The sequence below is a fragment of the Cygnus atratus genome, chromosome 1 (genome assembly GCF_013377495.2).
Source record: "Cygnus atratus isolate AKBS03 ecotype Queensland, Australia chromosome 1, CAtr_DNAZoo_HiC_assembly, whole genome shotgun sequence".
Classification (NCBI taxonomy): domain Eukaryota; kingdom Metazoa; phylum Chordata; class Aves; order Anseriformes; family Anatidae; genus Cygnus; species Cygnus atratus.
The window spans coordinates 115801682-115816338 of record NC_066362.1 but is presented as its reverse complement, the minus strand read 5'-3'; the positions used below and the strand labels follow the sequence as shown (position 1 = coordinate 115816338).

General features: G+C 43.9%; 1 protein-coding gene across 2 annotated transcripts in view; it reads left to right on the top strand.

Annotated features, from left to right (window-relative positions):
- The window catches only part of LOC118247571 (cystathionine beta-synthase-like protein), a 29962-nt gene that overhangs the window by 9338 nt on the left and 5967 nt on the right, over window positions 1-14657 (top strand). For both annotated transcript variants that reach the window (XM_035545646.2, XM_050709716.1), the window contains exons 6-16: window positions 1926-2005; window positions 2746-2880; window positions 3443-3512; window positions 5108-5199; window positions 5990-6115; window positions 6750-6834; window positions 7040-7145; window positions 7996-8070; window positions 8786-8920; window positions 9894-10002; window positions 13375-13459. In XM_035545646.2, coding sequence (XP_035401539.1) covers window positions 1926-2005; window positions 2746-2880; window positions 3443-3512; window positions 5108-5199; window positions 5990-6115; window positions 6750-6834; window positions 7040-7145; window positions 7996-8070; window positions 8786-8920; window positions 9894-10002; window positions 13375-13459 — 1098 coding nt within the window. The remainder of the gene's footprint in view (window positions 1-1925; window positions 2006-2745; window positions 2881-3442; window positions 3513-5107; window positions 5200-5989; window positions 6116-6749; window positions 6835-7039; window positions 7146-7995; window positions 8071-8785; window positions 8921-9893; window positions 10003-13374; window positions 13460-14657) is intronic.

Genomic DNA, 14657 nt, shown 5'->3' with positions numbered 1-14657 from the left:
TAAACATCAGGAATACTCCCTACTAAGCTAGTTAAATATAAATACTCTGCATCTTCTGAGGTCCCTCAGGTGTGCTACAAACTACTCACCCATGTGATGTGTTCTGGAGAGGTGTCCCTGGATGTCCTGTCTTCTTAAACTATTTTCTGGGCATCACCTGTTGCCTTTTGATACACACAGGTTTACTGGGTCAGTCAGACCTTTCTTTTGATCTTTTGCTTCAGTCCAGTTCTTGTTAATGGAGGTACTGAGATGACTGAGCTGATCTATGAATAGAAATATATATATTCTCTAACAGAAAACCGAGTAGTCGTATCTGTTGCCATTTGCTTAGCAGGTACTTTGCGGGGGTTGCCTTAGAAGTAGAGCCCCTTTTGATTGTGGCCATAGCTGTTGTCTGAGCAATGGCATGTTTCAGAAAATACCCATATATTGTGTTTTCCAGTATCTGAGTTCATACTACGACATTTGAGGCAGTGCCTGATAAATAGCTCTCCTTTGCTTGGAACATGAAAGAAGATAAAAAGAAAGCAGAGGCAAAGGAGGTACAAGTCGATTACTTCAGAAAGTTGTCTTGGTTCATTCAAAAGCAAAGGCCAGGGCAGACAGTAGAGTGAGTAAACTGGCTTTGGCCCTAGGCCACTGCTCAGAGATACTAATACGTTAGATTTTTGTCTTCTCTGCATCCCACTTTTCCCTCAGCCAGAGTCCTGCTTTGATGTTGTGCTTCCAGGTCAGTACCACAAAGCACAAGGTGTTAGTTTAGGTCTCAGAATGCTTTCTTCATCACAGACCATAGGGAAGGATGCTGCATGGCTTCTCTTTACTCTTTGGCACTAGTAAAGCCAGTGCTGTTTTGTTTTATTTGGTTCTGGTATCTGTATTTATCTGTAATGCACTGGAAGAAGATTTGCTTCTTCCAGCTTCTTTCCAGATTTGCTTTAAAAAATAAAATAGAATTTAAAGAACTTAAGTTACCTGAGGTGTGAGTTGTGCTTCTCAGAGGAACAGTTAAAGATTTTTTCACCCCTATACAATCCTGAGCCAAGAAGAAACAGAGGCAACTTTGAACAAGCAAGCTTCTGTGTAAGGTAAATTGTCTGTGAGGCATTGTCACGGGCACGTGTTGATACTGTGCTTGGTACCCAAAACAGCACGAGAGGTGTCATGCAGGCCTCCCTCAGACGCATATTGGCTGACATGATCTGTTTCTTTATCCAGCAGGGAGGTGACTGGATGACAGCTGTAAGCCTCTCAATTGGGAAGATATTTCTGAGCTTAGCCCCACAGGTGGGCAGTTGAAGACACGCTGAAAAAGCAGAAATCAGACTGGAAGTGCAGGTTTTCAAACTGGAAGTGAGGTGTCTAACAGTTTAGGTAGTTCACTTGTAACAAATTGACGTGATCCATTAGAGCCACAATCACACAAAGCACCTAAATCTTGTCCTTCAAAAAGGACTTAGTTTAGGCACATTGCTTAGTTTAGGCATGTAATGCAGAGTGAGTAATGCAGAAGAACAGTAGGGGATGTAAAAATGATTGCTCTAGTCCTCTTCAGCTTAAAATTCGTTCCTTTCCCAAACTGCTTTTGTAAAAATGGGTGATGAGATGGGGAAGAGGCAGAAGGAAGATGATGTGCATATGGTAAAGCCAGTGGTCTGCACATGTTGAGATAGATATCTATTTTTTTCCCATCCTTGTCTAAACTTTCTGTTGGCTCTGATCTTCAAAGAACCAGCAGTGTCTGTAAATCAATCTCTCTCCCCAGAAGCCAGAAACGTTCCCTTTGCCTCCCCTTCTAGAGACAATGTACTCAAGCCACTGGTGAAAATCTAATTAAAGCAAGGGCATGCCAAAGCTAGCATGGTAGGTTTGGGTTTTGTTGCACCTCACTGTATGCTCTGCGTGTCTTTGCTTGCTTCCAGGAATTGGGCTGGCCTTGGCTGCAGCCGTGAAGGGTTACCGCTGTATCATTGTGATGCCAGAGAAAATGAGTATGGAGAAGGTCAGATCTGCTTTTATTTTCAAGAGTTTAAAAAACTAAGCATGCTTGCACTTGCAGAGTTCCTGCTGCAAATGAGCGCTGCGGCTTTAGTAACAAAGGTGCTAGAAATTTGTGTCAGCAAAACCACTGATCTCAATGGCACAAGTGAAAGCAGCTGTGAGCAATGTCCCCTGAAGGCCTGTGCCTGTTACTAGCTCTTCACTGCCCTGGAGGGAGAGGTAGCACAAGGCCATCACCGTGCTCCACACAGCACCCTCTGAAAACAGGCCTTGCCCTGGCTGAGTGGCACAAAATTTCTTGCCCTCATAGCAGTCGAGTGGTACGTAGGGATCTCCTTTGCTGCCTGCATCTAAATATACATAGTTTGCACTTAGACTTTAGTCCATGTATATATTTTATATATATATATATATATATATATAACAGCACTGTTAGAGAGCAGAGCCAGCAGCCAGCACAAGAGGGTACTGAGTTCTGCCTGAATGAGGGCTCTCAGTGTGGAGTGGTAGTCCCAAAGGTCCAGAATGGAAACAGGAATTTGACATCTAGCTCCAAAGTAAAGCTGAGTTTTGACCAAATAACGTGACTCAGCGATGCTGTGAGGCTGGGACGTAGGAGAGCTGCAGGTAGGCTATTTCAGGCCAGGTGAAAGGGAAGAGGTTTCCTTCCCCTACATTGTAATGAGGTCTCTGTGCTGAGAGAGTGCTTTTGGGTTTTCTGACAGTCTCTGTTTTTTGCAGGTGGATGTTCTGAGGGCTTTGGGTGCTGAGATTGTGAGAACCCCGACTACTGCCAGATTTGATTCTCCTGAATCTCACGTGGGAGTAGCGTGGAGACTGAAAAATGAAATCCCCAATGCACATATCCTAGATCAGGTAAGAGCAAGGTGTCACAGGTGCAGGTGTAGCACAGCGGAAGGTATTGCAGCTGTGTTGCTTAATGTCCATGGCCGAATGTTCAACAGCATAGGGGTGTCCCTGGATGAAAAATGTGCCCCCCAGGGATGGAGCTGTTGAGCAGTCACCGTGCTGTTAGGGTAGCAAGCTTTTGTAATCACTAGAGGGCAGCAATGAGCCTACATCTGCAGAAACGGCAAAACGTGCGGGTGGCTTTCTCCACCGAATTGGCAGTCCTGTGTGGAAGAACGGGTACAAGGGTCATGTTCTTAAAAGAAACTGTCCGGCAGCCAGGACTGATCTTGGTGTTGGAGATGTCTGGCACCTTAGAAATACCCTTAAATTACGTCATCCAGGGAGGTTGTACCTCCCCTCAGGTGTTCTGCCTAGAACCAGGTAACAGATAAGGAAACAGTTTGGAAAGCGTATTTGTAGCAGTTGTGGGGCTTGAGAAGTGTTTGTCATATTCCTGTGATGCCTCACAACGTGAGTGTTGTTGTCTCTCTGGTCTACTTACTGGCTGTCCTGTCTTTCAATGCAGTACCGCAATGCCAGCAACCCCCTGACACACTACGACACCACAGCTGAGGAGATCCTGCAGCAGTGCGAAGGTATGTCTGTGCTCTACTGCTAGCTTCTTCTGTAACCAGTCCTTTGTATTTTCTGTGGTTATGTGCTTGGAGACTGGGACCTGAGGTGGTTGAGAATTGCATGGATTTTGATACAGCAGAACCTATACGTATGCTGTGTGACATTAGAGAGCTGCCTTATTTTTGTAGTCTTAGTTAAACTATTTTTCCATTAAGTAACGTTTAAATTGTTTACAAAACCCTTGCCTAGAGTGGCATGAAAGAATGGGTCACTTTTTTCTGATCACAGATATGGAAATAGGTATTTTCACATTTTTCACATCCACATATATACTCCGTTATACTCAAAGTTTCCTTAAAATAGGAGACCTCGGGAGTACAAACTGCTTTGTGTTACTGTTGTCACCAGTAAGACCAGTTTACTCTGCTGGGGTCGTTTCCACGTTAGCTCTAGGCAGCCTTGTTGGAGTACCAGAAATGACTGAGCTGTGGCAGCAGAGAGCTTCAGCTGGGCTAACTCACCCAGGTGAGGAATTTAGGAGCTGTGATGCAGAAGCCTACCATGTAGGCATTTGCCACAGGTGGTAGGAAAAAAAAAACATATAGGAAAGGCTGACCTGCCCTATGAAACAGTACAATTAAACTTTTTCTGATAAGACCCTGGCCATTGCAATAAGAAAATCAGCTATTAAATTTCTTCTAATCGGGGTGAGGACCGTTCAAAGGGCTCCCCTTCTTCTGCCCAGAATAACGCTGACTGTTCAGAGGACTTAATGTGCATTTCTGTGGCAAACTTTGAGAAAGCTTGAGTTAAAATGAGCATACTTGAACAAAGTGCAATCCCACAAGCTGAGAGTGTGGACAAGTTCTAGCTGTAGGCTTCATTACTCTCCTCTTTCTATTTATTTTCCCTCATAGCTTGGATACTGTTCAGTTGTCATTATTACTGATCTTGCAGAAGTCTTGCTCTGATTTGAACCTTCCTGGTGCACTGTTGTTCTGTTGACTTGAAAGCACTAATTTTTTGTATACGAATTGCCCTTTTAAAATGTGTTTTACTCACCAAGCTGTGAAATGGATGCACCAGGGAAACTGTAGGGGCTGACAGAAGAATGAACTGTCATACCTACGTTAGCTCTGCTGGGTGCTCGTGACCAAAACAGCGTTTTTCTTCCCATGAAAATGAGAGAGCTGTGTTAAGGGTTCTCTCAATGGGCACCTATCCCGTGCTCTTGGCACTTGTTCAGTAATAATAATGGGCTGCTTTTTCTGTGTTAAAGGGTGAATTATTCTGTATCACCAAATACAGTAACAGGAAAACTATGGGCGTTGAGTCTATGGACTCTCAGCTCTGCCCAAAGCCCTGCAAATGGACACCTTGCCAAACCACTGAAGGACATTTTAAAATGATTTTTCGAAGTAAACGGGTACTGAGCAAGATAGTCTCATTGTAGGTCTCATGCAGCTCTTGGGAAGCAGAGAGTCTTATCTTGCCCCTTTGCTGCCAATTCCTGTGTTTTTGTTAAAGCGAGTCCACACTTAACTGCAAGTTGATTTTTAATGCATCATCCTCAGGGAGGTGTCACAACTGTCTTCCCTCTCTCGCCCTGAAACAGGAAAAATAGACATGCTGGTGGCTACAGCTGGCACAGGAGGTACCATCACTGGCATTTCCAGAAAGCTGAAGGAGAAGTGTCCAGGTTGCAAAGTAAGTGGCAAGTCTAAAGCATGTCTCTGCAGTTGTGAGAGCCTCAGACAGCTCTGCTTCTTGGTTTGCATTATTCCTTGCAAGCCTGCCCTGGGTCTCTCAGAGAAGCTCTTGGAGTTCTTCAGTGTGAAGGTGGTTCTGAGCAGCAAAGAAAGGCTTTCAGATTCCATCTGAAACCATCACGTGCTGGTCTTGCTGGTGACTAGTGTTCAGGTTTGTACAGCAGCCACATGTTCCCTCTCTGACCATGCCCTGGTTAGCTTTCTGGAGGGGCTGGGTATTTTACCAAGTGAAACTTTCTCTGAGCACACCAACCTGTGTGTGTACCAGGGTGTAGTTTTAGATTTCCTCGCGGAAGTTGGAATCCTGTTTCAATCATGAATATTTTCCTATATATTCAGGGAGGGGGAGGGAAAACAAAGTAAAGCTTATGTGCCTACAGTTGGCACAAAATGTATTGACTCTAATGATGCCCGACATGTGAATGAGGCCAAGTTTGGCTTAGAAACCCTGTCTCCTGGTTAAAAACCTCACTTAGTGTCCACAGCCTGAGGAGCCAGGCTTGCCAAGGGGCCAGAAGCAGCAAAGCGTTCTGTCTGCAGGGAGGGGAATGCTGCCAGGAGGAGGTGAGCAGCAGACCAAGTCTGCTGTTAGTTGGCTGTGTCTGCAGCCAAGCGTGTGCAGCCAGAGTGACGCCGACAGCCGTAACACGGCCAGCGCTCACGAGTAAATAGCTGCGCTCTCAAAAAGCGGTGTGTCATGGTAGCCAAAGTGCAAACTGCTTCTCCAGATCATAGGTGCTGATCCTGAAGGTTCCATCCTTGCTCAACCAGAAGAATTGAACAAGACTGACAAGACGACGTATGAAGTGGAGGGAATCGGATATGATTTCGTCCCCACGGTGCTGGATAGATCTGTAAGTTGGGCTTCTTGGTTTACTTCTCTTTGCAGTCTCTTGGGATGCAGAAGTGAGGTGGAAGGTGGAGGAGAAACTTGGGAAAGTCTTTCTCTGAGCTTACAGGGGAGAGCTAGCGGGCAGAATTATTCCTGTTCTTTCCTACCAGGAAAATCAGTCCCCGGAGGGCTTTTTTACTGATCACATTTGTTTTGCAATGCTAGGAGAAATGGTGTGAAACGGGTAACATTTTCCTAGAATGTAATAATTATTTTTAAAGGCCAATAAATAACATTAAAATGAAATCTAACCCTTCCCCTTCAAAAGTAGCATGACTGTCTAGTGCTGAGCAGAGGCTATGTCCCTGGGAAGCCCTCCAGGAGGGGAGGAAGCGGGTCGATACTCTCTGGCCGTCTCACAACAGCCTGTTCTCAAAGCAAGATTTCAGTAAGGCGACTGTTGTGCTAATGTGATCATCTTACTTTGGCCAAAAGAAAAAAAAAAAAGGACATTTGCAGGATGGAAACCCAAGCATGTGGCTCTTACAGCTGTTACCTCAAAGAGTATGGGTTTGAATTTACAGTGTAGTTCTGTAGCTCCCCTAGCCCTCCTCATTTAAAGAGACCCTTGTTTTTGTCTTCCTGCCCCCTCCCAGACAGTGGACCAGTGGTACAAGATCAGCGATGAGGAGTCGTTTGCGTTAGCACGCATGCTAATCCGAGAGGAAGGACTGCTGTGTGGTAAGAGCAGATATGAATCCTTTGGGGTTCACTGAATAATACATGAGAGGCTACAGCTTTGTGCAGAACAGGGAGACCTCCTTACACTTCAGAAGCTGTTTCCCTCGCTCCAGGCTCCTCTACTGCCTCTCCTCCTCTCTCTCATTCTTTCTTTCTTGTTTCACTTGTGGTTTGACACTTTTGCCTCTGATCTGTGTTTTGGCAGGTGGCAGCTCAGGCAGTGCAATGTCTGCAGCTGTGAAGGCAGCCAAAGAGCTGAAGGAAGGTCAGCGCTGTGTTGTTATCCTCCCTGACTCTATCAGGAACTACATGTAAGAACCTGCTTATTTTCTCTATGGCGAAAAAGACGGGGTAGCCCTTCAGATTCTCTTATAGCAGTGGCAAACTGAATGCATCCCTCTCGTAGCACCAAGTTAGCAAAGCGAGCGATGCGTCTGGGGCACAATTTCTGAGGTATCTAGAAAGGGTCTGGCACGGAGTCCTCTGAAGCAGAGCTCCTCCTGGTGTCTGACCGAGTATATAACCGTAACTGGTTGGTTAAGCTCTCTATGGAGATTTGCTTTCAAGCTTATTTATTAGGGTTTGTTGTGTTATCCCATTCCTTGAAGGATCTCTTTAAGGCTGTTCTCAGCTCCCTCTGCCTGTGTCCAAAGCAGAACACAGCACTGCTGTGGCAGTGGCCAGTGTTGGGGAGAGTTTACAGGTGGCAGTGTGAGGGCTTTGAGCTGTGCCAAGAAGAAATTTCTCTCCCACCACATTGAAATGTGTACCGAAACATGCTGTCTTTTGCTGTGTTGCATGACTGCTGTTGCATCCAATACAATGCTGTTGTATTGTCTAGTCATCTACTATGATAGCTGACTATAAACTGCAGAAGGACCTCGACTGAGTACAGATTTCTCCATTCCAGGCTGTCTCTTTATCATATTACAAGGGACTGGTGTAGTTGAAGCTTCATTTCCTATGGGATTCCTTTTTCTTCCTATGAGTATTTCTTCTCTATGTCCCTGGCTGGTAAGCTTGGATGGCAAATGCAGTGTATTTTCAATTACACTTTAACTGTTAGTGATAGGGAGCTGTAAACAGTCACCTCTGTGCTATTAGTATTGCTGTTAGATATTCAGCTTGCTAACGAGGTTTTTATTACCTGATTCTGTCCAGGTCCAAGTTCTTGAGTGACAAATGGATGATTCAGAAAGGGTTCATGAAAGAAGAAGACCTTGTCAAAAAACCTTGGTAAGCACGTCGGATACATCTGGATTTTCGTGATTATATTCTGTGTAACAACTGTCTTTGTGGCAGTTGCTAAATGGAATCTTGCTGCAATTTGGGTTTGTTTCCTTTGGTTTTTAGTTAACCTTTCATGCTACTGTGTTGGTATATAACTGCGGATGTTAATCAAATCTGCTTAGATTGCTTAATTTCCTTCTGCTACTATGCAGCTCAAAGAAGATGACTTGATACTTAACGATTTTTGAATGAAAGGGATTGTGTCTGAAGTGAAAGAAGTAGCATTTGGAGAACTCCACCAAGCCAGAGTTCTTGAGGGCAAAGCATTACAAGACTACGTAACTGAGGGAGAATCTTCAGTAGACTTGTAATAACTGTAAATATGGCTAGCTAGCCTAGATTTTTTGTGTGTGTGTGTAAGATATAAATAATAAAACTAGGGAGCCTACTCTTCACCAGCTGTCTGTAATCCTACAAAGTAGATGAACTAGGAAAATTGGTTCAGTCTTAAAGCCTTCTCACACCTGAGTAACTTTCCTGTGTTGGTGTAAGAACTGGAAAGCCTTCAAACTTCTACTTGCTCTGGCAGAGTCTAGATTTCTTTGCAGCCTTTTGTCATTCCTGTTGTAGTGAATTCCATGGTACGTGATCAACTTGCATTGGTTTGTGTTTTTTTTTGTTGTTGTTTTGGTTTGGTTTTTTTTTTTTTTTTTTGTCCCAGGTGGTGGAACATCAGTGTTCAGGAGTTAAGCCTCTCAGCTCCCCTGACTGTGCTTCCAACTGTTACTTGTGCAAAGACTATTGAAATTCTCCGAGAGAAGGGATTCGACCAGGTACCAGTTGTTGATGAATCTGGGTATGTCCATATACATCTCTATTAATCCATATGTATCACTTCTCTCACCAGGTCCCAAGGGAGGTCTTTAAGTGCTGAATAGCAGTATAATATGCTTTCTCTCATCTTTCTTCAGTTATAGTAACATGGTTCAGAAATGTTGCTTTATATGTTGCCACACCAGTGGTGGGCTTAATATGTTGTCATGCTGGGACTTCCCTGCCTTACATGTAATAAGCTACTAATTATTATTATGGTATACTTACTCAGTATGTCTCTGCAGGATGGCTTTGTTTTTGTTTGTGTTTTTTACAACAGCTGCTTAACTTATCGAAACAAAACTTCATATTTAAAACAAACAATGCCAAACCCACCCATTGTCACCACAGCTTTCACCCAATTTCTTGAGAGCACTGTGCTACAGCAAAATGAAGTAGTGATCCCTATAAACCAGGCTGTCCCCAGAAAACTGGTATGCCCTGGTACCCTGCTGGTCCCGTCGGACAGGCTGAATAAAGAACAGTTGCCCAGTTTCTCTCCAGTCACAGTGTTAACACAATGGATTAGTTGTTACAGTCCTTTTAATATGCTTGCAGGGAGCAGGGGAATGGTCAAAATTGAGGAGGGCTTGTCTTTGGCCTTGCCACACCTTTCAAAAAGGACAAATGAAGGCATAAAACAATGAGGTCTGCTTTTCAAAAGCTCTGATTGCAAGAGCTAGAGGTATTCTTCTGAGCTAGATGCTCAGAAGGGCCAGCCAGCCACCCACAGCACCTGCTGACTTCTGTGCGAGTTGCCAGAACTTCTGAGAACTGGACTCCAGGTATCTACTGCAGAGACGTAGAATCCAATTATATACCATCAGCCGTGTTGCTTTACACAGTGAAACAGTTGAACTGACTTCTGCAGGCTGGCTGAAAGTGAGTGCTTCTACCTACAGGAACACCAAAGGCTATTGTATTGTTTAGCTAATTTTATTTCTCTTCTTTCTCAGGGTGATTTTGGGCATGGTTACCCTAGGTAACATGCTTTCTTTGCTGCTTGCTGGAAAAGTTCAGCCTTCAGATGAAGTCAGCAAAGTAATCTACAAGCAATTCAAACAGGTAAGCAACAATTCCCAATCCTCTGGTTTAAAATACTAGTGTGGGTGTCCTAACACTGCAATGGCATCGGGTTGGGTGAGGTTTACCTGAGACCATACGGAACAGCCGTTATCGAGCAGACATGGGACTTGCTTAAACTCTGTCCTGGGACACTCAGTAGCCCCCAGGCTTGTGTTGTGTCTCTATATTGGGCTGTTCTATTAACTCAGCGGGCTTTCTGCTGCCATTCTTGTACTTTTTTCCCTCCCAAAAAAACCAGCACTTATCTGAGCAATTGACTATCCAGCAGAAAAGACAGCAGGATGTTGAAACAGCTCATATTAAATAATTTCTTTATCAACTGTAAGTGGGCAACTGTTTTCCTTTTGTATCACACGCCTTCCTAAAATGGCGCTGGATGGCTGGTGAAAGCTGTTGTTGTCAAGATATGTGAATTTTGACATTAGCCAGTTTCACCTGTCCATCCAATATCGCGTAGCAAGAGACCACAACTTCCCAGCTGTATGGGTGCTCTTCTGAAATATATAAATATTGTTGCTGTTTCTTTGCTTTGCTTACAGGAGAAAGATTTTCTTAACATGGAATGCTTGACTTAGCTTCCACCAGGTTTTCAGTTTCAACAGTCTCACAGTAGATGAGGTGCTGTCTTCAGGAAGTATGTGTAAAGCTGCTGTTCAGCCTGTGAACTACCAAGTCCCTGAGGTTGAGAGGGAATGCTAGTTCTTCATAGACCAAATGTAAATGTATTTTTTCCTTCCCAGGCAGATAATCAAGCATCAGGTGGAAATGTGGTGCGTAAAAAAACTCTTCAGTTCACGTCCTCCCTCACTTGGACACCTTAAGAGTTTCTGGGGCTGGTGTTGTGCAATCGCTTCTGTAGCTACAGTGGTGTTAGCCATAGTAGCCAATTCTCTGCACTTCTGAGGTTGTGGCTTTTTTCCATGGACAGCTTGAACTTCCTCGTGCTGCTTCAGTAAAGAACAGCTTAACCACTTCTTTTCAGCTCTGGCATTTCTTGGTGGAGGATGGAAGGGGAGTAACACGAGTGGTGGTACTGCTAACATGCTAACTAAAAGCATCGTTCACTGGTTATTTTTCATTTGAATTGATGACTTAATGGAAAAACGTGGTTAAATGCACATAACCTCAGAAGTATTGTGGATTTTGTTTTTCTTACCACTGTAGTCAAGCTTATTTGGCCTGTTTACTGATGAATTTGGGAGAAAAGATCATCTGTGTCACTGAAATGACTTAGGATATCCTACAGTTAGGATCTGTATCACAACGTGTCAATAAAAGAGGTCTACTTAGCCTGTGACTACTAAGGCAAAACTGTCTTTTAGCAATGCAGGAAACTCTTTGATGGACAGAATTATTTTCTTCCTTTACTCTGAGAGAATGGAAGATTAAGGCTTCTACCTTTTTTTAGAGATACCAGTAGGATAACATTCAACGGCTTTGAAGCACTAGTTACAGATAACTTGCAAATGCAAGCAACTACTGTGTGTCAGTGGACAGTAGGACCATTGTTGTGGAATCAGGTGTTAGTTCGAGTGCTCTGGGGTCTTTTTACCCCTTCTTCCCCCCAGAATAAATAGCTTTGTGTCAGCTGCTAGCATCTGTTAGGTGTGGTGCAGACATAGCCTTAGCAGGTTTCTTGTCTGTCTTTAACAGAAAAGAGGACTGGGGTGTGGACTCTAACACTTTTCTTTTACTATACCTAGTGTTTGCTAGCATGTTCCTTGGGGTGACTTTGGTCAGTGTCCTAAACCATTTAATCCCTAGCATCCTCAGTGGATGAGAGCCTCCTTTTGGGAAAGGAGGTAACTCAGTTGCAGGGACATGAGCAGCGACTTGTCACTTGCTCTTAGGGCCAGACAAGCAGCCCCAGTCACGTGTGTAGGCTAACTGCCATAGGGCTTTAGCATGCTTTTAAATAATAATAATTAAAAAAAAAAAGACCAAATGTAGGAAAACTCACGAGCAAAATAGTTAGGGAGATTAAATAAGCAGCAGTGAGATAGGTGAAAACAGTGTGGGACTTCTGTCAGTTTTCCATTAAACGCTTCAAAAACATGTTTAGGTTTTCGTAGCTGTCCCAGTACTGCCTATGGGCTGCTTGTCCTGGTCGTTTAGCTTATCCAGTCCCTGAAGACAGACCTGTTGGTAATATACAACAAGATGGCAAGGGGCTCTACTCCTCGGTGAGCTTTGAGCCTAAAGCCAAAAGTCAGGCTTTGAAGCTAGGTTTGCACGAAACTGCTCGTCAGTTGTGGTGATGGATAGCTAACGTGACTTGGCAGCAAGTCCAAATTTCCCCCCACCCCTTGCCTTACACCTAAGCTTAAGGATTGATGCTTTGGTATGCACTGTAGCCTGCTTGTCCTTTTAAACACAGGGAATTAGGGTTGCAGGGAATCCTCCTTTTGATCTCTTCTCATTTACAGTCTGTGTTCCAGTTCAGCCCAACTGTTCCTGTTAGTGGTGTTTATTTCCCAGTCAAAAGTTGAGCTCGTTGCAGAATAAAAGCTTATTTTAATTTTCAATGCAAGACTTTTCTTTACTACAAATTTATTTAATCCCCTTTAATGAAAGTATGTCAGATAGTGGCTGCTGCTGTTAGCTGGGGAGAGTCACCTGGATAATAGACGTGTTGCTGCTGCTAAATACTTCAAAGCATGGAGGAAGAATGGCTTTATGCATTCTTTCAGATGTTTCCAGACGGTGATTAGCCTAGTGTTTCAGACGGACCTGTATTCTTTTTTTGTAGAGCCAACACGGGGTGCTTTCTCGTTTAGTCTTAGCCAAGTTGAACTGTTCCACTAAAAAGGAATTATTGATTCTCAGTTCCTTGATTTATACCAGAATAGGGTGTTAGCCAAGTAATGTTCACTCTTATTTTTGGTTTTTGGCTTATTTGGGCTTTTCTCTGTTACCCTGCTGCGTTCTCAGATTTTATTCACTTCCACAATGATTTGCAGCCTGATTCATTCACTTTCCCAGTCTTGCTAAAGTAAAATCACTGAGTATAATCTCGAGTTTTATGGTACACACTCTTGTTACACATGGATTACTTTTTACCCTCTCCCTCATAAAATTTTTTCAACTGTTCATTACATTCATTTTGTTTTCAGAATCAGAATGAAGATTTCACATGCTGCTTTGTGTTTTGTTTCCTTTCCTGGAAATTAGAGACAAAGGAAAAAAATCTCTGATCTTTTAACTCAACCTTGATTTGTTAGTGTTTTACAATACTTAAGATGCGAGCAAAATATAAACGCTGACGTACTGTTTTTAATACTAGATGGAGTATATGGGAATTATAAACATATAGTGGACTGTTTTATTTAAGTTCTGTAACTCTCTCTTCAGATTAACCTGAAAGACAACTTGGGAAAGCTCTCTCATATCCTGGAGATAGACCACTTTGCTCTAGTGGTCCATGAACAAATTCAGTGTGAGTATGATGTATTGTACCTTGCAAGATGTAATCTTTTTAAGAACGATAATAAGAAGCACATCCAAATAGCCGAATGCTCTCTGTGTGTGTGAACTGTGCTACTAATACTTAGTAAGACCTTATCACCGCAGCTGTTGCGGAGTAAGCGTTGAATCCATTAATAGCCCCACAGTAATATACTTGCTGTAATACTGTAATATACCTGCTTTTGAAGCAAACTACTGCTCAGAACTGAATGCCTGAGTCTAGCCCACTGTGCAGTGACTTTATGCATTGGCTGGCTGCTACAGGCACAAGCTTCTGCAATATAACTGGTTTTTGCATCTTGCTCCTCCTGTCACACAACATCCAGCAGTTCCATCACAATGAGTGTCCCAGGTTAACTACAGTTTTTTTTTCTTTCTAAAGCAAAATCTTCAATTTCATGAAGTGCAGTAAGAACTAGATGTCAGCGCTGACATCACCTTCTCAAGATAGCTTAATATTTTTCTCCTGTATCTCATTTAAAATAACTTACTTCCCTTCATTGGACACTTAAGGCTTTTGACACCATTCCCCACAACATTCTCCTCAAGAAACTGGCTGCTCGGGGCTTGGACTGGCGTACGCTTTGCTGGGTTAGAAACTGGCTGGATAGCCGGGCCCAGAGAGTTGTGGTGAATGGAGTCAAATCTGGTTGGAGGCTGGTCACTAGTGGTGTCCCCCAGGGCTCGGTACTGGGGCCGGTCCTCTTTAATATCTTTATCGATGATCTGGATGAGGGCGTCCAGTGCACCCTCAGTAAGTTTGCAGATGACACCAAGCTAAGTGCGTGTGTCGATCTGCTCGAGGGCAGGAAGGCTCTGCAGGAGGATCTGGATAGGCTGGAGCGATGGGCTGAGGTCAACTGTATGAAGTTCAACAAGGCCAAGTGCCGGGTCCTGCACCTGGGGCGCAACAACCCCAAGCAGAGCTACAGGCTGGGAGATGAGTGGTGGGAAAGTTGCCTGGCCGAGAAGGACCTGGGAGTATTGGTTGATAGTCGGCTGAATATGAGCCAGCAGTGTGCTCAGGTGGCCAAGAAGGCCAACAGCATCCTGGCCTGTATAAGAAGCAGTGTGGCCAGCAGGTCTAGGGAAGTGATTGTCCCCCTGTACTCGGCTCTGGTGAGGCCGCACCTCAAGTACTGTGTTCAGTTTTGGGCCCCTCGCTACAG